This window comes from Bos grunniens, chromosome 4, assembly GCF_055505025.1.
Source record: "Bos grunniens cultivar Pamir isolate PY7600 chromosome 4, Bosgru_T2T1.0, whole genome shotgun sequence".
NCBI classification, from domain to species: Eukaryota; Metazoa; Chordata; class Mammalia; order Artiodactyla; family Bovidae; genus Bos; species Bos grunniens.
Window position 1 is genome coordinate 95242365 of NC_141168.1, and position 26924 is coordinate 95269288.

General features: G+C 38.2%; 1 protein-coding gene across 11 annotated transcripts in view; it reads right to left on the reverse strand.

Moving 5' to 3' along the window:
- The window catches only part of LRRC72 (leucine rich repeat containing 72), an 80768-nt gene that overhangs the window by 40563 nt on the left and 13281 nt on the right, over positions 1-26924 (reverse strand). For 7 of the 11 annotated variants that reach the window (XR_015162878.1, XR_015162877.1, XM_086397531.1 and 4 more), the window contains exon 2: positions 8872-8941. The exons of 1 other annotated variant lie outside the window; for it this stretch is intronic. Coding sequence is in view for 6 of the 10 variants with exons in the window: in XM_086397531.1 (XP_086253657.1) it covers positions 8872-8941 (70 nt within the window). In the remaining 4 variants the exon portion in view is untranslated. Of the gene's footprint in view, positions 1-8871; positions 8942-22790; positions 22865-26924 lie in introns of all 11 variants that reach the window. 3 more of the 11 variants (XM_086397536.1, XM_086397539.1, XM_086397537.1) reach the window with 2 other exon arrangements.

Consider the following 26924-nt stretch of genomic DNA (forward strand, 5'->3'; position numbering starts at 1 on the left):
TCAGGGGAATGGGAATTGGAAAGTATGCCTGTGTATGGAAAGTATGAAAGTGGAGGCAGGAAAGACAAAGCATTAAATCCTCATTTTTGTGGAAACTCAATAGCTATTGTCTAAATGGGAAAAATCAAGTGGCAACAATACCAGAATGTGACTTTGAGATATGCAGCTAAACAACAAAAGATTACTTAAAAAACTGAAAGTTGTTGCATCTGGGGGCTAACAAACGAGGGCAGAGTGTGCAGAAATGTTGCTAATGTATAGAATTAGCTAATTCTTTAAATTATTATAATAGTGATACATATAGCTGTTAAAAACAATTTTTTTAAAAAGAGTAGGTTCTTAATATTCATTCCATGCTTACTGTATGTGCTTCTTTGTTCAGTACTTCACACATGCCATCAAATTTCTCCATCATGACACCCCTTAGTTATGAAGAATAAATATCCCGTATATTATATAAGGGGGCTTCCTAGGTGGTGCTAGTGGTAAAGAACTCGCCTGCCAATGCAGGAGATGTAAGAGAAGTGGGTTCAGTCCCTGAGTTGGTAAGATCCCCTGGAGGAGGGCATGGCAACCCACTCCAGTATTCTTGCCTGGAGAATCCCAAGGACCCTAGTAAGCTTACAGTCCATCGGGTCACAAAGAGATGGAGACGACTGAGCCGACTTAGCATACATGCATATTATGTAAGAGGAATCAGAGCTCTAGACAAATATTTGCTAGATATTATCAGCTTATTAGTAACAGGATTATAACTATACCTGAGCTCCCCTTTCAGTATCCAGAGTTCCAGACTCTGCCAGGAATTATTATGTAACTATTGGTATTATTCTTTGGATTTTCATCTTTCTAAACATTATCTTATTAAATATAAGACAGATGAGTCATTATTTTTTAGCTTCCTGGCACTGAATCATCTTCCCCACAATTCAAGGAATTCTTTATCTAATGAGCTTTGGTAGGTATTAGGACTTACTCCTCATTAGGCAAAATACTCGCTTTTCTAGATTTCCTGACAGGTAATGTGTGGACACATGACTAGGCTGGATGCAATCCTACACATCCACTCTAAACTTTAAATCAGGAACTAGTAATGCAATCCAGAGAAAATCATAATTCCAAAAGTCACATGCACCCCAGTGTTCACTGCAGCACTAATCACAATAGCCAGGACATGGAAGCAACCTAAATGTCCATCAACAGAGGAATGGATAAAGATGTGGTACAGATATACAATGGAATATTACTCAGCCATAAAAAGAAAGAAACAGGGTCATTTATAGAGATGTGAATGGACCTAGAGACAGAGTAAAGTAAGTCAAAAAGAAGAAAACAAATTTCACCTATTAATGCATATATGTGGAATCTAAAAAAAGTGGTACAGATGATCTTATTTGCAAAGAGAAATTGAGACACAGATGTAGAGGACAAATGTATGGACACCAAGCGGGGAGGGGGAAAAAAGGGGGTGGGATGAATTGGGAGATTGGGACTGACATACATACACTGCTATGTATAAAATAGGTAACTAATGAGAACCCACTGTTTAACACAGGGAACTCTACTCAGTGCTCTGTGGTGACCTAAGGAAGGAAATCCAAAAGAGAGGGGAGATATGTATCTGTATAGCTGATTCACTTTGCTGTACAGTAGAAACTAACACAACATTGTAAAGCAATTATACTCCAATAAAAATTAATTTAAAAAAATCAGAAACAAGTAATGCAAAGAGGTAGAGACAGTTTTGTGTTAAATCTGGTGGTGGCAGAGAAGGAGACAGCAATATTCATTCCCCACTGCAGTGGAAATGTGGCAGCAGGAATGGGGACAGGAAAACAGCAGCACGGGTGGGGGCTTCTCTTGCTGATTGGCAAGTCAACAGTGCGTGTGAAAGCCACTTCTGTGATATGGCTGTGGCCATGGCTTCTTTGATCCTAAGAATTTCCTACACTTGATTCCTAAACTACCTAATATTCACCCAGTATCATTTCAATATATTACTTTCCTGCTTAACTCAGCTAAAGTATGCTTCTGTTAAGTGAACTTCTGTTTACCTTAGCTAGCACCTTTGCAAAGAAAAGTTCAACTTGGCAGACCTAGCTATGATGCTTAAAAAACAAAACAAAACAGAAACTGAAAAAACAAAACCTAGAAACTATTTTTGAAGGAACAAAAAAGTATCACATTAAGTAAAATATTGTCGTTACCCTCCCCAAACTTATAATTTATGATCCATTACATGACTTTCATGATTCACTGACAAAATGGAAATATATTTATGAGAAAATATTAGAATGTTTATGTACACATTTTTCCATTCAACAAATACTTGTGGAGCAGCTACTGTGTGCCAGCACTGTGTTAAATTCAGTGGTATAGCTATGAAAAAAAACAGACAGAAACCCTGTCTTTTTTTCTAGCAGGGAAAGAGAAAACAAATAATACTTACAATAAGTAAATTGTGTATTATGGAATCAGTTGATAAATGGTATGGGGAAAAAATTAAGCATGGAGATTGGGGGTGCCAACAGGGAGATAATGTTATATTTCAAATGGGCTAGTCAGGAAGACCTCACAGAGCAGGTAATAGCTGAACAAATTCTTGATGAGGAAAAGGGAGCTGGCCATGAGAATATCTATGCAGGAGCACTTGAAGGCTAGCCAGTGTATATAGGTCCAGAGATAATAGGGTGCATGGTGCTGTTGGGTCAGTGAGTTAGGGAGAGGAGAGGTATTGAGGTCAGAGAGGTAAGCTGGCAGACTATGTATGCAGAGCCTTTAGGCTACTGAAAGAACTCAGCTGAAAATAATAGGTAACCATTAGAGATTTTGAGTAGAAGAGTAACATGTTTTGACTTAGATTTCCACAGATCACTCTGTCTTTGAGGGATTCTCAGTGAGGAGCAATTTTGTACCCCGGAGAGCATTTGACAATGTCTAGAAACATTTTTAGTTGTTGCTTCTGGGGAGAAATCTGATATATAGTGTGTAGAGGCCAGGGATGCTGCTAAATATCCCCAAATGCACAATACCACCCCCACAACCAAGAATGATCCAGTTCAGAAGGTCGGTAGTATCAGAATTGAAAACCTTGGGGCTTTAAAGACCCCTACACCAGAGATTAAATGACATGACACAATTCTGAAAAATTCTATAATTATGTGTTATTTAAAGGAGTATATTATCACGTTTGATATTATAATTACAATAGCCCTAAATTTACATGAAATTCTTAAGTATTAGTTGGGAACAATTTTAATAATATACACTGAATTATATAGGAGGAAAAAAAAGAAAAATTTCAGTGTACTTTTAGGATTTCTAAGTTCATGTATATGGTGTTCCTGTCCAATAAGTGGACATGATGCATTCATTTGAATCAGTTTAAAATGTATACAATACTTGGAAATAAAATCTACACTTTAAAAATATTGAGAAATAACTGTTTTTGTACAATGCAAATAGATCTTCATTCTCATGTTTTTCCCTCTTTATTCCATGTTCTTGACATTTTTATATACGTTTTTTCCCCCAAATAGGTTACATTTTTTGGATCATATAAATATTGTTGTTGTTTAGTTGCTAGTCGTGTCCGACTCTTTTGCGAGCCTATGGACAATGGCTTGCCAGGCTCCTCTGTCCATGGGATTCTTCAGGCAAGGATACTGGAGTGGGCTGCCGTTTCCTTCTCCAGAGGATCTTCCCAGCCTAGGTATGGAGCCCATCTTCTGCACTGGCAGGCAGGTTCTTTACCACTGAGCCACCTGGGAAGCAACTAGATATATAGTGTATATGAATTTCACAACCATGCACTGAAATCTTATTTAGGTTACTTTTTTGAGGAGGTTTTAAATATTTGGTAAAATATTCTTTCAACAAAGTTGACATGAGAGATAATTAATATTACACTGAGATAACAGAAACACCTAAGAGCCCAAATTATAAGGAATATATGCTAGTTCATTTTATTCATTAATTTATCATACACTCTACCACAGGGTTTGAAGTGCTCTAAATAGTTTTTTGGAACAAAGTATGGCATATATAAATGAATAGATAAATGTATATATACCTAAACCTGATTAAAGGAATCAACTAAACTTTCATGAGGCAAAGCATGTTGTGAAAACTACCTGAAAAAAAAAAAAGCATTTCTGCTCAAAGAGTTCTTTACAAATATTTAAAACTGTACGTTACAAATAATTATTTTAATTTTCAAATTGTGACTTGCTAGTTTTGTACATCAATATGCCTTCCTAAAATACACACATGCGTGCCCTTTACCAAATTTGCAGAATGTGCTGCCTGTCTGGGAGATAGGGAAAAACAACGTATCTTTATGGTACAGAAGAATGAGCTCACTCTTTCTTGAAATGATTTTGCTTATTTTAGTGTGGAAAATGTTGTTATAAATATTTTCGTTACTTTTTAGATGATGAAGTATGACTTTGTCAGAAGATGTATTTTTATTTAAATTTACTTAGTAAGAGTTGTCAACTATTCAGTTTTTGATACGCGGTGGAAACTCAGATTGTATTTTGGATAGTTGCTTGGTGAGGCATTATATACAGGTTTCTCATCAAATGCTTACTGTAATCTGTGATAAATAGAATATACCCAAGTACTGCTAGATCTTCCAGAAACAGAAAGACACTAGCATTGTGGCACTATAATACACTCATTATTAAACATCTGTTCAAAAAAAACTTTCAAGGAAATGAGCCAAAACACAAATAGATCAAATGTATACAGACCATTTGAAACTGTAGTACAACATGCAAATTACTTAGATCACTCTTCCGAGCAGACCCAGATTCTTAGGAAAGCTAGAAAAGATGAACTGTGACCTAAAATTCCCTCAGTCAGGCTCACTGGAAGATGAGACAAGAGAGAGTGTTTTGAAGGCTTCAGTTTATAAACACCTAAGAGCAGCTGCCTCTCACTAATTACATCAGTGGAGATGAGAGAAAGATGACTCAGAAAGAGAGTTGCTACAGAACTAGTGAATATCTACATAATACAAGGAGAAAGCAAGCCCTAGAGAGCATAATGAAGGAGGAAGCAGGATAGCGTGAACAAACCTAGGAGAGTTGGGGCATTGCAAATCCTTAGAAACAATTTGTACCTATTTAATTTGTTGGTTCAAGGTCAGACTAGAAGCTCCAGTTTTATCACCCATTGCATAATAATGGGGAGAAGTGTGCACCCTTTAAGCATGTTCGGCTCCAAACACACCAAACCACACTCATTCATTGTCTCCCCAAACCACTGCTTTCTCTCATTCCATTCCAGGTAGTTTGCAACCACAACGCCCTCACCAGGAGTATAGCCAATCCCCAATTCTATCTCTAGGGCAGGTACCGTCATAGTCATTGTTATAGTCTATCAGTGGCCTAAAACAAGTACAGAATAAACCATATTAGATAGCATGCTTTTGACTATAAGTAATCTCTAAGCTCAACTCAAACTGGCACATAAATTCAAATACTCATTATCTCACATATCTAGGAGTCCAGAAGTTTTAAGAGCCCCAAATCTCAATGATTCTCTGAGCTCTGCTTTTCTCAAAATGTTGGATATATCCACAAGTTGGAAGGATGGTTTCTGGCTTATAAGTCAGGCCAGAAAATGTCCAGAGGAAACAGCGGACCTCTCTTCCAGTGTGCTTTGAGGAATAAGGAAACCTTTCACAGAAGTCTCCCAGGAGCTACCTCCACTGTCTCTATTGCAACAATTGGATTATGAGCCCATTCATTGACTAGCCACTCACAAGGAGGATGGGGTTATCCTGACTGGTTTAAACAGTTCAGGCTCCACGCTTTGGAAGTGGGAATGGGACCACCTACCTGAGTAACAACAAGTGTGTACTAAAACACAAACTCAGATTCTGCTATCCAGGTAAAGGAAGATAATGGATAATCAATAGACAACCCATAAAATGATCAGTACATTTGCCTCCACAAAGTTGTTGATTGAATAAATGAATAAACAAAAAAGATGTGTTCATTTTATGCCTTAGTTTTTCCTAAACAGAGGGTAGGAAATAAATCTAAGGACATTTATTTATGTTCTACAATAATGTAAGAACAATGCTGGTCACGGATTCAAACCATTGTTAGCAAAACATTATAATTCTAAATATTTATGTTCATTTGTCACTGTTGATGTTTCTCACCAAGATTCTCCATATCATTTCTATACTGGCATAGTAACTTCCTGATAGTAGTTCACCCAGTGTAACCTAGATTGTAAAGAAAACTAATACTCACATTTTTTCCATAGGAATTTTGATGAAGTACCATCATAGCTAATATGCCCATTAGAGTTTTAGATGCTGAATAAGACTTCAGTTTTTCATGGAGTGTGAATACTCTGACAACTTAGCAACCAGTCAACTATTGATCAACCCAAAAATTCACATTGGCCTATTCACTCATCTCGTGACCACTTAAAATTTATTTGAATATGATATCTTTTCAGGATTATATGGAATTGTTGTTCAATTGCTAAGTCATGTCTTACTCTTTGTGACCCCATGGACTGCAGCATTCCAGGCTTCCCTGTCCTTCAATATCTCCCAAAGTTTGCTCAAATTCGTGCCCATTGACTTGGTGATGATGCCATCTAACAATCTAAATAAATCTATTTTTAAAGAACAAAGTTAAGTGATGGCTATTTGGGAAAGAATATAGTTTGTTAAACATAAATAACCGAACACTAGAAGAGAATTTAGCCCTTTTGTCGCACCCTTTCTCCACCAATCCCCCTTCAAAACCAAAGTACAATAGTTGACAGTGTGTGCAATCCTTTCCTATGTATATAATGCATCTGTAAGTTAACTGTATGAAAATTCAGTGACTGCCGGAAGGTGGGACGGTGTCCACTACAAGAAAGCCAAAAAAAATATTAAAAATCCCTAATCACACCTCTCCCTTTAGACATACTGCCAACATTTGTACATGTTCTTTCCTTCAAAGCTGAACACTGAACACCGAACACCACAACGAACACACATGAAAAACAAAGATTAGTCACTTTTGCCATGCTTGATGAGTTCCATCTTTTTCTAATTGGAGGTCACACACTGTGACCCAGGATAATTTTTGGCAGACTGTTTAAAAGAGTTTTGAACCTGTATGCCCTTAAGTAGTTTGTACACTTTCCATTTCAGTTGTTAGCTGCCTGGGCCTTGAAGGTATTTGTGCTTGTTCTCCTAGAAATTATTTCAAGCTTATGCAACTTATGCTTGCACTTAATACTAGAATAACTTTTTTCCATTTTCCACTTAATTGGTTAAAAAAACAGACAAATTGCAATGTAATACTGAAATACTTTCATAAACATGGCTGCTTAAAGATTCAGTGCTGTAAATCTGGACTATTGCTTGACAAGCGGACCACTACCAAAAACTCAAATTGTTATTTTTCAATCAGCTGGTGTTAGAAAGTTTAAATTTAGAATGCTAAGACTGGATCATCAATTTATAATGAACAAAATACAAGCTGTTGGAAAGTCACACTTCAGAAAGTTGAGAATGACTGACTAGCTAACTATAGTAATTGTTTTGGCTTGAATTTTAGTTCAGTCCCGCTCTTTGACTTGAAGAGAGCTTGGAGCTCCAGTCAGGCCCCACTATGGAGGAAGCGGTGGGAAGACTCTGCCAACTAACCCTGGCCTCTAAGAGCAGCTTCAAGGGCCACATTCAGTGACCTTGATGAGCATTCCTGGCAGCTGGTGACATGATGGCTTAGTGCCTGGCACTTCCTGAAGAAGCAAGATCAGCTTGGGAGGTAATCAGTCCCTCACATGGCAGGACAATGTGTGTGAGTTCTGGGGAATGCATGCAGGACCTTTGGAGGAATGTTGATCTAGGGCATTTTACAAAGGATCCTGCCCAAGAGGGCAGTTTGCCAAGGCGAGGAGATGCTCAGATGTAAGAACGACTGGGATACAAGGTTAGGGGAGGTCTGGAGTGGCCAGCAAAGAGGAATCAGAGTTGAAGAAACCTAGCAGAGGGGGTTTCTGAATAACCCAATGGGAGAAAAAAATAAACTCTGAACATTGTTAATACCAGTGGGTGCAAACTGAAAAAGAACTTTGCTTTTCCTTGGCTTTTCCACTGCCTCCGCACTTCTCCATTCCACACTAACTTGTGAAGGCTGGGGTAGAGATGCAAGGCCAGAAAACAACCAACCACATCCCCTTGCTAATGAAGAAGGCAGATGGCCATCCGCAGTCAGCCCTAGCTGAATAAGAGAGGAGAGATGGGGGATGTGTCTCATATTCATCTCCACATTCTCATTTCTGAACTGAGCCTAAGACTGTAGCTTAAAATGGACTGAAAGCTCCTGGACTACAAAAGAGAGAGAGAAAAAAAAAGTCATGAGACTGCACAAGTTTTCTTCCAGGAAACTGGGAAGCAACAGCTTACACTGAACAATTTTGAAAGAACATGGGAGGAAAAAGTAAAGCTCCCATCTGACAACATCTCACAAATTGACCTATTCAATATGCATGTGTGCAAAGTCGCCTCAATTGTTTCTGGCTGTTAGCGACCCTGGGGACGGTAGCCCGCCAGGCTCCTCTGTCCATTAGGATTTTCCAGCCAAGAATACTGGAGTGGTAGCCATGCCCTCCTCCAGGGGATCTTCCCAACCCAGGGATCAAACCCACGTTTCTTAAGTCTTCAGTGTTGGCAGGCAGATTCTCTACCACTGGCGCTATACCACTTTGTATATACATATAGTTTCTTACCTATATTAAAATTAGGAGTATAAAATATTAATATTTTTAATGACCAGTTCTATTAAAACATGAAATTAAGATTGTAGTTTAATCATACAACCATGTAAAGATCAAATATCACACTACCTTGTTATGATGTAGCCATAAGTATTTTAATTTTTTAAACCTAGAAAGATCAATGACCTCTGTCAGCTCCCTAGAAAGGAAAAGAGAAAGTGAGTATTAGCAACAATTAATTTATTCATGTCTAAAGTTGCTTATATAGTATGACTTGGGGAGAATAGAAAAGGCCGCTTTCTGTCCTTTCAAAATTATTGTCACGTTTATACAGGCTAATTTCCTACATTCCACCTTTAAAACTTCATTCTTGGATTAAGATTTTTGTTAGCCAGTTAACGCAAATACTAAAAGGAGGAAATTTATCACATTAGTAGAATTTATACCTCATTATGACTGAATTTATTGGGACTTTCATTTTATTTTTTTTACATATTTTATTTTATTTTTTAACTTTACAATATTGTATTGGTTTTGCCATAGATCAACATGAATTTGCCACAGGTATACACGTGTTCCCCATCTTGAACCCTCCTCCCTCCCCGTACCATCCCTCTGGGTCGTCCCAGTGCACCAGCCCTAAGCATCCAGTATCGTGCATCGAACCTGGACTGGCAACTCGTTTCATATATGATATTATACATGTTTCAATGCCATTCTCCCAAATCACCCCACCCTCTCCCTCTCCCATGAGTCCGAAAGACTGTTCTATTTTAAAAGACTTCACTGAGGAGAGGCCAGAGGAACAAAAGTAAGAGCAGAAGACACCAGACTTAAGGTCAATGTGGGAAACAGCATCAGCTCCTGCTTCAACGCTGCCTACATGGTCTTTAGTTTGAGGTTGTCCAGATCTTGGCCAAACTGGATTTAAGACATGGAAACTGCAGGACCCAAAGAGGCAGAGAGTGAGTGAAGTGTTTTATTCTCCCATCATTGATTATCATATGTGTCTGTGCTAAGTCACTTCAGTCATGTCCAACTCTTGTGATCTCATGGACTGTAGCCCACCAGGCTTCTCTGTCCATGGGATTCTTTACCACTGAGTCACCAGAGAAGTCCATAATTTTTAATATTTTGCTACATTTATGTTCACTCTCTTATCTGTAGACACAATTTACCTATTTGCTAGTTGATAAGTTTCTTGGTGAATCGTTTGAAAATAAGTTGCAGACATGACTCCAGGGCTCTGATTCATAAATACTTCAGCACACACATCCCTCAAATAAGGACAGTCTCCTGCTTAACCACCATACCAATATCAAACCTAAGAAAATTAAAATTGAATTCAATGATATCATCTAATACACTGCTATTCATATTCAAATTGTTCCTGTTGTCCCTACATTTCTTTTATAGATTTTTTGCTTGTTTAAACCCAGAATTGCATCAACATTGATGCCCTGGTATAACCCATTTTCAGTTGGTATAACCCATTGTTTGTTGTTTAGTTGCTAAGTTGTGTCTGACTCTTTGTGATCCCATGGACTGCAGCATGCCAGGCTTCCCTGTCCTTCACTATCTCCCAGAGTCTGCTCAGATTCATGGCCATTGAGTTGGTGATGCCATCCAATGATCTCATCTTCTGCCTCCACCCCTTTTCCTCCTGCCCTCAATCTTTCCCAGCATCAGGGTCTTTTCCAACAAGTTGGCTTTTCCCATCAGGTGGCCAAAGTATTGGAGCTTCAGCTTCAGTATCAGTCTTTCCAATGAATATTCAGGGTTGATTTCCTTTAGGATTGACTGGTTTGATCTCCTTCCAATGAATATTCAGGGAAGTCCAGGTGACTCTCATGAGTCTCACAATATGAAGGCATCAATTCTTTGGCACTCAGCCTTCTTTATCATCCAACTCTCACATCCATACATGACTACTAGATAAACTATAGCTTTCACTATACAGACCTTTTTTTTGGCAAAGCCATCTCTTGCTTTTTAATATGCTATCTAACTTGGTCATAACTTTTCTTCCATGGAGCAAGTGTCTTTTAAGTTCATGGCTACAGTCACCATCTGCAGTGATTTTGGAGCCCAAGAAAATAAAATCTGTCACTCTTTTCACTTTTTCCCCATCTATTTGCCATGAAGTGATGGCACTGGATGTCATGATTTTAGTTTTTTGAATGTTGAGTTTTAAGCCAGATATTTCACTCTCCTCTTTCACCCTCATAAGAGGTTCTTTAGTTCCTCTTCATTTTCTGCCATTAGAATGGTATCATCTGCGTATCTGAAGTTGTTGATATTTCTCCCAGCAATCTTAATTCCAGCCTGTGGTTCATTCAGCACAGTACTTTGCATGATATACTCTGTATAATTCATTAGTCTTCCTAAATTAAAAATAGTCACCTTCTCTCCTTTATTGCCTTCAAACGTTTACTTTCTGAAGAGTCCAGGACAGTTGTCTGATAGAATTTCTCACATTCTTGATTGGTCTGATTGCTACCTCATGATTAAATTTAAGGTAGATAATTTTTTAACTACAACAGTGGTAATTACTACACATTAGGAGGCAAAATGATGCCACTTTGTCCCACTCTTTGTAAAGGTTGTGTGTTTGTGCTCAGTCACCAAGTCGTGATTAACACTTTGCAACCCCATGGATTGTAGCCCTACAGGCTCCTTTCTCCAAGGGAGTCTCCAGGTAAGAATACTGGAGTGGGCTGCCATGCCCACCTCCAAGGGATCTTCCTGATCCAGGGATCTCTTATGTCTCCTGCATTGGCAGGCAGATTCTTTACCACTGAGCCACCTGTTCACCCTATTGGTGAAGCTAAGTTCAGTGATTTGGCTAAGGCTGTATTTTCCAGTTTTCTTCATTGTGAAAGTATTTACATATTTTATCATTGAAAAGCAATATCTGGGGCAAAATTCTGAGTGATTTGACACTGGACATACTGCAAAATGATCACCAGATGAAATCCAGTTGCTTAAACCATACAAAGTTAATACAATATTATTAACTGTATTCTCATATATTCCATGCCCAACAAGTTTGTACCTCTTGATCAAGTTCACCTGTTTCATGCCCTACCTCCAAATCCCTCTCCCCTCTGGTAACTGCCAACCTGCAGAGAACAGATTGGTAGTTCTCAATAACTATTTATTCAATGGCTTTAGCTTTGATTAATAATATTGACCTGAATCAGTATGTTTGGGATTATGAAATGGTAATGTTTCTAATCCTCTCATTCTTTTTACATTTATTAGCTGGTACTTGGTAAAAAAAAAGATCCACTTCTCCCCTTTCTTTCTCTCATTCCTTCTCATCTTTATCCTTCTCAGATTTGAAGAGTTTTTCTTAATCTTTCATCAATTAAAAAAAATTATTCTCAGGTTATCCCAAACAGAAGGCTTTTCAAGTAGACCACCTTGTCCTTTTGACAGGTGCCATTAGTCTTCAAGAACTTCCCTGACACAACAAAATATTCTGGGTTCTTTCAAAGCAACTTGTAATATATTCATATACATAATGCATTCTCCTCTTTCACTGAAGATGTGCAGCTAATTTCGGACACTGACACACTTATTGCACTGGACAACAAGGCTGGTACGTCAGCTCCACTTTTTTTTCTGTGAAAAATAAAGCAGCCACTACATGGCAGCAGAGAAACTCAAGCCCCATTTAGAGTGTTTCTACAAGGATTCCCAGAAAAGTTATTTTCATATATTAATGCTATAAAATATCAACTTTGTCACATCACTGTCAAATTAATTTTCTTGTAATAGTTGTACTTACACTCTGCTATAGATAATATAATAAAATGGCTCACTTTTGAGGAGAATTTAGCTTAAGTCAGAACGGTTTATTTTGCATATAAATTTGTCCTAAATTAATAACAGGTTATTACATTTTAAAGTGAGGCTAGTGGAATCCTAGGGACAGGGGAGCCTGATGGGCTGCCGTCTATGGGGTCGCACAGAGTTGGATACGACTGAAGTGACTTGGCAGCAGCAGCAGCAGTGGAAGACAATGATACAAACTCTACTACTGGAGACGGTCCTAAGATGGCAGAGGAATAGGACGGGGAGACCACTTTCTCCCCCACAAATTCATCAAAAGAACATTTGAGCACTGAGTAAATTCCACAAAACAACTTCTGAATGCTGGCAGAGGACATCAGGCACCCAGAAAAGCAGCCTATTGTCTTTGAAAGGAGGTAGGAAAAAGTATAAAAGACAAAAAGAGAGACAAAAGAGGTAGGGACAGAGGTCCTGGGAAGGGAGTCTTAAAAAAGAGAGAAGTTTCTACCAGGAAACACTCTCACTGATGAGTCTGTGGTGAGCCTTGGAACCACAGAGGGCAACATAATTGGGAGGAAAAATAAATAAATAATTAAAACCCACAGATTACCTGCCCAACGGTAACTCCCCAGCGGAGAAGCAGCGCAGACGCCTGCATCCGCCACTAGCAAGCTGGGGCTGGGCAGGGAGGCATGGGCTGCTTTGCTTAGAGTAAGGACAGGGCCTGAATGCCCCAAGGGCAATCTGAGGGAACTAACTTGGGCTAGCAAACCAGACTGTGGGATAGCTACCATGCGAAAAGCCCTAACCTAAGAAGGCAATGGCACCCCACTCCATCAGCAAGACACCGTCAGGCCCTCCCACAGAAAAAAAGACTGAGCAGAGCTAGCCGGCTGCAGTCCGGCCCATCCCCCACAGGAGACAGGCAGGCGAGGGCAGCCAGAGCCAGAAGGGGGCAATCGCAGCCCCAGAGAGGCATTATCTACCAAACTGTAAGCAGGTTTCATCGCTAACCAAGACTTCTTGGGATTCTGGACGGTCAGCATCCACCTGAGAAGGTGCGCCCATTGTACACCCAGAAAACCAATTGGCAGGGACAGGGGAGGCACTAAGTCACAGCGACTGTGCTTGCCAAACATCTGGTCACCTGAGCTGCTCGGATCTGGGAAGGGCACAAAACGCAGGCCCAACCCAGTCTGCGCCTCTGAGGACTACCCGAGTACCTGAAACTGAACGGCTTAGACCTGGGAGGTGCGTGCAGCCCAGGGCCGGCCTCGGAGGGTTCCTGGTAGAGCAACCTAGAGCCTGAACAGTGTGGGCAGGGAGGGCACATGCGCCATGAGCGGGGGCAGGCCCAATGTGGCTGAGACACTGCAAACACACGCCAGTGTTATTTGTTTGCAGGGTCCCTCCCTCCCCACAGCGCAACTGAACTGCTGCTGCTGCTGCTAAGTCGCTTCAGTCATGTCCGACTCTGTGGGACCCCATAGAGGGCGGCCCACCAGGCTCCCCCGTCCCTGGGATTCTCCAGGCAAGAACACTGGAGTGAGTTGCCATTTCCTTCTCCAATGCGTGAAAGGGAAAAGTGAAAGTGAAGTCGCTCTGTCGTGTCCGACTCTTCGTGACCCCATGGTCTGCAGCCTACCAGGCTCCTCCGTCCATGGGATTTTCAAGGGTACTGGAGTGGGGTGTCTTTGTGAGCCTAAAAAAGTGTCCACCACCGCCCCCTTGTGTCAGGGTGGAAATTAGACACTGAAGAGACCAGCAAACAGAAGCAGCTAAAACAGAGGGAACCTCCTTGGAAGTGACAGGTGCAACAGATTAAAACCCTGTAGTTAGTACCGACTGCATAGGAAGGGGCCTATAGATCTTGAGAAATATAAGCCGGATCAAGGAAATATCCGAAAATGAACTGACCCACACTGCCCACAACACCACCAGAGAAAGTCCTGGATATATTTTTACTATTTTTACTAGTATTCTTTAATTAAAAAAAAAATTTTTTTTTAAATTTTAAGTCCTTTATTATGCCTATAATTTTCATTTTTATAACCTACTATTACTTTGCAAAAAAAAAAAGAGACCCTATTTTTAAAGCAAACTTCATATATATATATATATTTTTTTAAATAATTTTTGTGATTTTTTTTCTTTTTTGTTAATATTGTATTTTTGAAAATCCAACTTCTACTCTAGACTTTTAATCTTTGCTTTTTGGTATTTGTTATCAATTTTGTACCTTTAAGAACCCAATCTTCAGTACCCATTTTTACTGGGAACAAGATTACTGGCTTGACCGCTCTCTCCCCCTTTGGACTCTCCTTTTTCTCCACCAGGTCGCCTCTATATGCTCCCTCCCCCTTCTCTTCTCTACCCAACTCTGTGAATCTCTTTGTGTGTTCCAGACTGTGGAGAACACTTAGGGAACTGATTACTGGCTGGATCTGTCTCCCTCATTTTGATTCCCCCCTTTATCCTCCTGGCCACCTCTGTCTCCTTCCTCCCTCTTCTCTTCTCTGTATAACTCCGTGAACATCTCTGAGTGGTCTAAACTGTGGAGTGCACGTAAGGAAGTGATTACTGGCTAGCTTGCTCTCTTCTCTTTTGATTCCACCTCATCTCATCCTGGTCACCTCTATCTCCCGCCTCCCTCTTCTCTTCTCCATGTAGCTCTGTGAACCTCTCTGGGTGTCCCTCACTGTGGAGAAACTTTTCATCTTTAACCTAGAGGTTTTATCAATGGTGCTGTATAGATGGAGAAGCCTTGAGGCTACTGTAAAAATAAGACTGAAAACCAGAAGCAGGAGTCTTAAGTCCAAATTCTGAGAACACCAGAGAACTCCTGACTCCAGGGAACATTAATTGACAGGAGCTCATCAAACATCTCCATACCTACACTGAATCCAAGCACCCCCAAGGGCCAACAAGTTCCAGAGCAAGACATACCATGCAAATTCTCCAGCAACACAGGAACACAGCCCTCAGCTTCAATATACAGGCTGCCCGAAGTCACTCCAAAACCATTGACATCTCATAACTCATTACTGGACACTTCATTGCACTCCAGAGAGAAGAAATCCAGCTCCACCCACCAGAACACCGACATAAGCTTCCCTAACCAGGAAACCTTGACAAGCCACCCGTGAAACCCCACCCACAGCAAGGAAACTCCACAATAAAGAGAACTCCACAAACTGCCAGAATACAGAAAGGCCACCCCAAACACAGAAATATAAACAAGATGAAGAGACAGAGGAATACCCAGCAGGTAAAGGAACAGGATAAATGCCCACCAAACCAAACAAAAGAGGAAGAGATAGGGAATCTACTTGATAAAGAATTCAGAATAATGATAGTGAAAATGATCCAAAATCTTGAAATCAAAATGGAATCACAGATAAATAATCTGGAGACAAGGATTGACAAGATGCAAGAAAGGTTTAACAAGGACCTAGAAGAAATAAAAAAGAGTCAATATATAATGAATAATGCAATAATTGAGATCAAAAACACTCTGGAGGGAACAAATAGTAGAATAACGGAGGCAGAAGATAGGATTAGTGAGGTAGAAGATAGAATGGTAGAAATAAATGAATCAAAGAGGAAAAAAGAAAAACAAATAAAAAGAAATGAGGACAATCTCAGAGACCTCTGGGACAATGTTAAACACCCTAACATTCGAATCATAGGAGTCCCAGAAGAAGAAGACAAAAAGAAAGACCATGAGAAAATACTTGAGGAGATAATAGTTGAAAACTTCCCTTAAATGGGGAAGGAAATAATCACCCAAGTCCAAGAAACCCAGAGAATCCCAAATAAGATAAACCCAAGGCAAAACACCACAAGGCACATATTAATCAAATTAACAAAGATCAAACACAAAGAACAAAGATAAAAAGCAGCAAGGGAAAAACAACAAATAACACACAAGGGGATTCCCATAAGGATAACAGCTGATCTTTCAATAGAAACTCTTCAGGCCAGGAGAGAATGGCAGGACATACTTAAAGTGATGAAAGAAAATAACCTACAGCCCAGATTACTGTATCCAGCAAGGATCTCATTCAAATATGAAGGAGAAATCAAAGGTTTTACAGACAAGCAAAAGCTGAGAGAATTCAGCACCACCAAATCAGCTATCCAACAAATGCTGAAGGATCTTCTCTAGATAGGAAACACAAAAAGGGTGTATAAGCTCGAACCCAAAATAATAAAGAAAATGGCAACGGGATCATACTTATCAATAATTACCTTAAACATAAATGGGTTGAATGCCCCAACTAAAAGACTGGCTGAATGGATACAAAAATAATATCCCTATATATGTTGTCTACAAGAGACCCACCTCAAAACAAGGGACACATACAGACTGAAAGTGAAAGGCTGGGAAAAGATATTTGATGCAAATAGAGACCAAAAGAAAGCAGGAGTAGCAATACTCATATCAGATAAAATAGACTTTAAAACAAAGTCTGTGAAAAGAGACAAAGAAGGACACTACATAATGATCAAAGGATCAATCCAAGAAGAAGACATAACAATTATAAATATTATGCACCCAACATAGGAGCACCACAATATGTAAGACAAATGCTAACAAGTATGAAAGGGGAAATTAACAATAACACAATAATAGTGGGAGACTTTAATGCTCCACTCACACCTATGGATAGATCAACTAAACAGAAAATTGACAAGGAAACACAAACTTTAAATGATACAATAGACCAGTTAGACCTAATTGATTTCAATAGGACATTTAACCCCAAAACAATGAATTTCACCTTTTTCTCAAGCGCACATGGAACCTTCTCCAGGATAGATCACATCCTGGGCCATAAATCTAGGCTTGGTAAATTCAAAAAACTTGAAATCATCCCAAGCATATTTTCTGACCATAATGCAGTAAGATTAGATCTCAGTTACAGGAGAAAAGCTATTAAAAATTCCAACATATGGAGGCTGAACAACACGCTGCTGAATAACCAACAAATCACAGAAGAAATCAAGAAAGAAATCAAAATTTGCATAGAAATGAATGAAAATGAAAACACAACAACCCAAAACCTGTGGGACACTGTAAAAGCAGTGCTAAGGGGAAGGTTCATAGCAATACAGGGATACCTCAAGAAACAAGAAAAAAGTCAAATAACCTAACTCTACACCTAAAGCAACTAGAAAAGGAAGAAATGAAGAATCCCAGGGTTAGTAGAAGGAAAGAAATCTTAAAATTAGGGCAGAAATAAATGCAAAAGAAACAAAAGAGACTATAGCAAAAATTAACAAAGCCAAAAGCTCGTTCTTTGACAAGATAAGTACAATTGACAAACCATTATCCAGACTCATCAAGAAACAAAGGGAGAAAAATCAAATCAATAAAATTAGAAATGAAAATGGAGAGATCACAACAGACAACACAGAAATACAAAGGAAAATAAGAGACTACTATCAGCAATTATAGGCCAATAAAATGGACAACTTGGAAGAAATGGACAAATTCTTAGAAAAGTACAACTTTCCAAAACTGAACCAAACCAGGAAGAAATAGAAAATTTTAACAGACCCATCACAAGCATGGAAATTGAAACTGTAATCAGAAATCTTCCAGCAAACAAAAGCCCAGGTCCAGACGGCTTCACAGCTGAATTCTACCAAAAATTTAGAGAAGAGCTAACACCTAGCCTACTCAGACTCTTCCAGAAAATTGCAGAGGAAGGTAAACTTCCAAACTCATTCTATGAGGCCACCATCACCCTAATACCAAAACCTGACAAAGATGCCACAAAAAAAGAAAACTACAGGCCAATATCACTGATGAACATAGATGCAAAAATCCTTAACACAATTCTAGCAATCAGAATCCAACAACACATGAAAAAGATCATACATCATGACCAAGTGGGGTTTATCCCAGGGATGCAAGGATTCTTCAATATCCACAAATCAATCAATGTAATACACCATATTAACAAATTGAAAAATAAAAGCCATATGATTATCTAAATAGATGCAGAGAAAGCCTTTGACACAATTCAACATCCATTTATGATAAAAACTCTCCAGAAGGCAGGCATAGAAGGAACATATGGCGGGATGGCATCACTGAGTCAATGGACATGAGTCTGAGTGAACTCCGGGAGTTGGTGATGGACAGGGAGGCCTGGCGTGCTACGATTCATGGGGTCGCAAAGAGTCAGACATGACTGAGCGACTGATCTGATCTGATATATGACCAACCCACAGCAAACATTATCCTCAATGGTCAAAAATTGAAAGCATTTCCCCTAAAGTCAGGAACAAGACAAAGGTGCCCGCTCTCACCACTACTATTCAACATAGTTTTGGAAGTTTTGGCCACAGCAATCAGAGCAGAAAAAGAAATAAAAGGAATCCAAATTGGAAAAGAAGAAGTAAAACTCTCACTGTGTGCAGATGACATGATCCTCTACATAAAAAACCCTAAAGACTCCACCAGAAAATCACTAGAGCTAATCAATGAATGTAATAAAGTTGCAGGATATAAAATCAACACACAGAAATCCCTTGCATTCCTATACACTAATAATGAGAAAATAGAAAGAGAAATTAAGGAAACAATTCCATTCACCATTGCAATGAAAAAAATAAAATATTTAGGAATATATCTACCTTAAAAAAAAAAAAAAAAAGGAATATATCTACCTAAAGAAACAAAAGACCTATATATAGAAAACTATAAAACACTGGTGAAAGAAATCAAAGAGGACACTAATAGATGGAGAAATATACCGCGTTCATGGATCAGAAGAATCAATATAGTGAAAATGAGTATACTACCCAAAGCAATCTATAGATTCAATGCAATCCCTATCAAGCTACCAATGGTATTTTTCACAGAGCTAAAACAAATAATTTCACAATTTGTATGGAAATACAAAAAACCTCGAATAGCCAAAAGAAATGTTGAGAAAGAAGAATGGAACTGGAGGAATCAATCTGCCTGATTTCAGGCTCTACTACAAAGCCACAGTCATCAAGACAGTATGGTACTGGAACAAAGACAGAAATATAGATCAATGAAACAAAGTAGAAAGTCTAGAGATAATCCACGCACCTATGGACACCTTATCTTTGACAAAGGAGGCAAGAATATACAATGGAGAAAAGACAATCTCTTTAACAGGTGGTGCTGGGAAAACTGGTCAACCACTTGTAAAAGAATGAAACTAGAACACTTTTTAACACCATACACAAAAATAAACTCAAACTGGATTAAAGATCTAAACATAAGACTAGAAACTATAAAACTCTTAGAGGAGAACATAGGCAAAACACTCTCCAACATAAATCACAGCAGGATCCTCTATGACCCACCTCCCAGAATATTGGAAATAAAAGCAAAAATAAACAAATGGGACGTAATTAAAATTAAAAGCTTCTGTACAACAAAGGAAACTACAAGCAAGGTGAAAAGACAGCCTTCAGAATGGGAGAAAATAATAGCAGATGAAGCAATTGACTCAGAATTAATCTCAAAAATATACAAGCAACTCCTGCAGCTCAATTCCAGAAAAATAAATGACCCAATCAAAAAATGGGCCAAAGAACTAAACAGACATTTCTCTAAAGAAGACATACAGATGGCTAACAAACACATGAAACGATGTTCAACATCACTCATTATCAGAGAAATGCAAATCAAAACCACAATGAGATACCATTTCACACCAGTCAGAATGGCTGCTATCCAAAAGTCTACAAGCAATAAATGCTGGAGAGGGTGTGGTGAAATGGGAACCCTCTTACACTGCTGGTGGGAATGCAAACTAGTACAGCCACTATGGAGAACAGTGTGGAGATTCCTTAAAAAACTGGAAATAGAACGACCATATGACCCAGCAATCCCACTGCTGGGCATACACACTGAGGAAACCAGAATTGAAAGAGACATGTGTACCCCAATGTTCATCACAGCACTGTTTGTAATAGCCAGGACATGGAAGCAACCTAGATGTCCATCAGCAGATGAATGGATAAGAAAGCTGTGGTACATATACACAGTGGAGTATTCAGTTCAGTTCAGTTCAGTTCAGTTGCTCAGTTGTGTCCGACTCTTTGCGACCCCCATGAATCGCGGCAACTCAGCCATTAAAAAGAATAGATTTGAATCAGTTCTAATGAGGTGGATGAAACTGGAGCCTGTTATACAGAGTGAAGTAAGTCAGAAAGAAAAATACCAATACAGTATACTAACGCATATATATGGAATTTAGAATGATGGTAACAATAACCCTGTAAACGAGACAGCAAAAGAGACACAGATGTATAGAACAGTCTTTTGGACTCTATGGGAGAGGGCAAGGGTGGGATGATTTGGGAGAATGGCATTGAAACATGTATATCATATGTGAAACAAATCACCAGTCCAGGTTTGATGCATGATACAGGATGCTCGGGGCTGGTGCACTGGGATGACCCAGAAGGATGGGATGGGAGGGAGATGGGAGGGGGGTTCAGAATGGGGAACACATGTACACCTGTGGCGGATTCATGTTGATGTATGGAAAAACCAATACAATATTTTAAAGTAAAAAAAAATTTAAAAAAAAAAGAAAGAAATTCGACTACTATTGATGACAATGACTCATGCTGACAATGATACATTAACTCTGTTGTTACAGTATATGTTCTCCATGATTTCTCAAGGAAACATGGATATGATCCTTTCCATTTTCCAAGCACAACAAAGACTTAGGCAAATAACCTAATTTACCCAGTTTATTGGCATCTGGACTGTGAAACATTTTTTGTACCTAGATGTATTAAATGATAACTTAGTATTCTGAGGATATAAAATGTATTATCCTTGAATTGAGAAGACCACTAATTATCCACTGTCAGAAAATCAATATTTCCTTTTTGCTACTGTTTTAAAGCATTTCTTATTGTTATCTACTTATCCTAATGATCAATAGTATACAGTTGTTAAAATCATGAAAGGCTTAGAGATGCAATCTTTTGAAGACAAAAAAAATATTTATTGTTATTGTAAAACAAACTGGTCTATAGAGAGGATCAAAGTATGACCTTAAGTTTGTCAGAATTGCCTATCATACTTGCTCCATTCTAAAAAGTTTATTTTTAAAAATCTTAAATTTATTAGCTATTTATTCTCTTACCACTAAGAAATTCAGGGTCATTACAAAGATAACTATTATTCATGGCACTAATGAACTAGAACATATTAATATTTATCAAAATAAATACGTTTATTAATAAAGGATTTCCTCAAATCACCAGGGAAAAAGTGATTAACTTCATTGATAAAGTAGGACATTTTCTTTAAAAAGTAGCTAAGTTCTGAATATTAAGTACAAGTAGAAATATGATAAGCCTCTTTTCTACATAGGCATCACTGGTGCAGTAGTAAAACCTGTGCTGTCAGCATCCAATTGAACACATACTCTGTCTTCCACCTGGGCTCTACCTCAGGCACTGTGACTTGCTCTGAAGAAGAAGTTGGGAGCCGCGTTAGGCATTACTGACAGACTCACTTTGCTGCCTGCCACGTTGAGAAGTTAGAGTGGAATGAAAGGAAATTGTAACATAAGGCAGAAGTTTTCCTACTTACCAGTAAAGTTAGTATGAAGGTTATTGGGTAGTGGTTATAGTATAATAGGGGCTATCATTTTAGTACAGTGCTATAATGAGTCATTATCCTTTAATCACAGTAGTAATATTAACTGCACTAATGCTGATTGTTTACTGTGTACCAGACCCTTCCCTACTCTCAACTAACTCACTTAATCTTCACAATGACCCTGTGAAACAGGTAGTACTGTTATATGTAGGCAATAGGTTTGCCAGATAAAATACAGGATCCACAGTTACATGTGCATTTCAGAGAAACAACAAATGTCCCAATGTGATGTGGGGCATATTTATGCTAAAAGACTTATATTCATTTGTTTCTCTGAAATGCACATGTAACTGGTATTCTACATTTATATTGGCTAAACTGACAGCCCTAATAGGTTTATGACATGCCCAGGATCATCTAGTTGGAAGAGACAGAACTGGGATTCCAACTCAGCCTGACTCCATAATCTTTGTTTTTATCCATTTCAGGATCCTGCCTCTCCAATAGAGACTGTGAATGCCAAAAACCATGTGAAAGCCAGTCCACACAAGGGGAAAACAAGGGAAGAGAACATTTGAATCTATAAAACATAACATGATGCCCTTCTCTTTCTTACATAAAGTACACTTACTTTTGAGAAAGAAACAGCTCAAAGACATCAGCATCCTTCTTGTGGCCACATATCTTTAGCTGCTCTTCAATTGCCTGATAACATATAATTAATCTGTCAAGCCACATTCCACTGAGCAAAAATACTGAGACATTTGCAGTCAATAACAATAATGTCTACAAAAAGATCAAAAGAAAGGTGAATATGGAGGCAACTACTCTAAACTGATAAATTCCAACACTACAATTCAACATTACTTAATCATTTTTGTGGTTGAATTTCATTATCCTTAATCCCGGGCACAGATGTGTAAATAAATTTTAATCAAGAGAAAAAAAATGTGCATGTGTGCTTATATACCAAAAACAAGCTTTTTATTCTCCATGAGGAAGAGTAATTTGGTCTTTAAATATCTGTAAATATTCCTTTATTTTAAGCATGAAGGACTGATATTTGGTAGGATTTCCATTTTTACAGAAGACAGTGTCAAGGCTGGAGATGGAGGGAGTATAATGCACCCTATAAGTTCTCGATGTCGGACAAATGAATGAATGAGTGTATGAATGTTATTTTTTTTCCTCTGCAAAGAAATAGTGTCTTCATGTTTTGAGAATTACTAATATACTTGGACCATGGGAATTTTTGGTGGAGAAGAAGCAATTTTTATTCCCATAGGTTTTTTGTTTGAAAATACATATCCAACAACAGCTATTTCACTGCTTTGCTTTTTCTTCTTAAGATCCTTTACTAAATTACAAAATAACATTTATAGGCCATGTAGCCTAAGATGATATGGAAAAATTAAAGACCGTCTATAATTTGTCAATGAAGGAGTAAAGCTAACAAGACACAGCAGAAGTGGAAAGTATAATCATTGCACTTCTGGAATCTGACAAACACTGTAATTATCAGGGTCAAAGCAATCACCAAATTTCAGAAATTTCAACCTGAATTTGTTGTGGGTGGTGAGGTTATACTGTCAGGAAGTGATTTATGGATTTTTGACATTGGTTTTGTTACCTAGTAGGGGACATGAAAAAGTTAGATTTAATGGGATGAACAAGTATCTAGAGGTGAGGAAGACAGATATCCCAGGGATGGAGAACAGCTGCTAATTTATACCCCAAACTTTCTTTGTGACCCTGTTACACAAGTTGGATCTTGGGGCTTGGAGAATTTATTGGTTCAGGTGTAGGCCTTTTCCATTAGGGTATTTTTTGACCATGATAAATGAGCTGAATTTGGAGTTTAGAAAAACCCATTAGACATCCACATCTGGGTATTTTAATTTAAACATCAAAACCATCAGCTTGTACTAAACACAGTCAATCTCAGTTTTGCCAAAGTGTTTTGAATGTTAAGGCTTAGTCAAAGTATAATTAAAATTTTGCAGCTACCTTTTAAAATTGCAAGCTGGCTTCTAACTTAATCCCACAGTTTCACATCTAACACTCAGAAATACATCAGTACATACACACACAAGCAAAATGTGAATATCATTGCTCATCTCATACATACATTGTCTGTAGTTGTGAAATATGCCCAATTAATTGGAATAGGGGTTACAGTAAGATGCAACTTCACAGTAGGACATATGCAATAGCTTAAAAACAGAGAGAGATGGATATCTAGACCTAAAAAATATATCCAAAATATATTTTTAAGTAAAAATGCCATTGGCAGTATAATATTTATATATGTAACAATATTTTTGTTACTAATGACATTTATATGCACACAAAATGCACACACTCCAAACCATTAACCAGTTATTACTTGAGATTATAAGGGACTGTCACTTTTTGGAAATTCATTTTTCAATAATGTTTGAATATTTTATGACATTAACTTAGTAATCAGAAATTAGTATACATTCTGAACATTTTACCCATGGAATGAATATTTCAAGACTTAAATTTTGAAAATAAAAAGATGAAAAAGGGAAATTTAAACTCACAATATGTAAATCACTGATGTAATTAATTATTCATTTACACAGCTCTTTATCATGGCATACTTCCTTCCAAGCAAAACTTTCATAAGAATCTGGTAACACCAAAGTGTCAAAATGCCAAAGAACTCGAAAATGTGCCAAGAAGTTTCAAGTTTCAGTGAATCTGTGGTGGAACAGTTCCAGTTCCCAATCAACAAACAACTTCACTGGCAGCATATTCCTTTCATCTACAGAGACACAAGAATTCTTTCCCTGAACTGTTTTTTTTTTTTTTTAATTGTGGTAATATATACATAATGTGGAATTTACTATTTTAACTGTACATTTTTGTGGTATTAAGTGCATTCACATTGCTGTGCAGCCATCACCACCATTCATTTTCAGAAGTTTTTCATCTATCTCAAATGAACTTCTGTACCCACTATACACTGCCTCTTCATTTCTTTCCCTCTCTCCCCTGTTCCTGACACTCACCCTTCTACTTTCAGTCTCCATAAATTTGACTACTCTAAGTACCTTATATAAATGGAAGCATGCAGCATTTGTCTCTTTGTGACTGGCTTATTTCGATTAGCATAATGTCTTCAAGAATTACCTAGGTGTAGTGTGTCAAGATTTACTTCCTTTTAAGGCTGAATAATATTCCATTGTATGTGTATACCACATTTGGTTTTTCCATTTAGCTATCAGTGGACACTTGGGTTGCTTCTACTTTTTGGCTGTTGTGAATAATGGTTCTATGAATATGGGTGTACAAATATCTGAGACCCTGTTTACACTTCATTTGAGTATATATTAATACTCAGAAGTGGAATTGCTGGATAACATGATAATTGTATGTTTAACTTTTTGAGGAATTGCCATACTATTTTTTACTATAGCTGCACACAACAGCATACTTTTACATGAACATTTCTACCAAAGTTTGTCCAAACAGATCATTCAGCTATTTATTGAACCACAAACTACTGTGGTTCAGGATGTAACTAGTTTAGTCTATGGCTAGCTAGTAAATGTAGCAATGAATCAGGTAAGATGTCTATTCCCTATAAGTAAACTTTGAATAAGAGAAGGAAGGATACACAATGTTTCAAAAGAAGGTTGCAAATGTTAAGCACTATGAGAAAAGAAAAATACCACTCTAGTGAATTCAGAGGAATAAGAAAGTACTGTCAACCTTGGGAACTTTGAGAGGATTTTAGGGCAAGACTGACAGTTGGACTCAGTCTGAACGATGAGGACAATTTAGACAAAGATTTTGATGGATGAGTGTTTTAGTCAAAGTGAAGTAAGTACACAAAGGAGGAAAAGCAAGGGAAGAACGTACAAGGCATTAGGGCTGTACATTCTTTGGCTGCAGGAAAAAGGAATACAGCAAGCAACTGTGAGGGATCCATTTTAAAAGGTGAATTGGGGTCATATACTTGTGCTCACTTTGAAATTTAGGCTCAGAAGTATGTACCTACTGCTTAAAGAAAACTTTAATGGGTCAAGAACTCTAACTTAAAATCACATATTTTATGTAATATAAAATTAAATTTAATTTTGAATATATATAAATTAAATATATATACAATAAATATATATACTATCAGCATGGTGAAATCAGTGTAAGGAAGTCCAACAAAGTTCTGATTTTTCACATGACAACTATATCAATGCTTTTAAGTAATATCCAATATCAAGTTATTTTAAAATCATTTTTCCTCCTTCTCTTTTGGTTCCCTTGCTTTGTTGGGCTGTAAAAGAATGGACTTAATAACAACTGGGTAATTCATCAATGGACTCAACTCTGGGAAGTTTGCAGAGAAGTATTATAGGATTTTTAAGCAGGAGAAAAGATGTGACAAAGCATACCATATCTCATGGCCTAGGGTGCAGATTGAACTGCAGACAGGAAGCAAGGTTGCCTCTGGAAAATCAAGTCAAGATCTGATAAGCCTGCCTCAGGGACAGAAGCAAGTGAGAATGAGCAGTGAACAGGTATGACATGTGAGATACAGAGAGAATTGATGAGAACTGGCAAGTAACTGGAGGCAGAGAATAAGGGCAAGGGAAGCCACTGGTGATAATAATGTGATGACATGATGATGAGAAAGGTGACTGGGAGGGAAGATGCATGCAGTTGAGAAAGGGTGAAATTGAGGCACTGGTGGAAGAGGTCAAGGTGACCACCAGAAAGTTGCAAGTGGGAGAGTGAA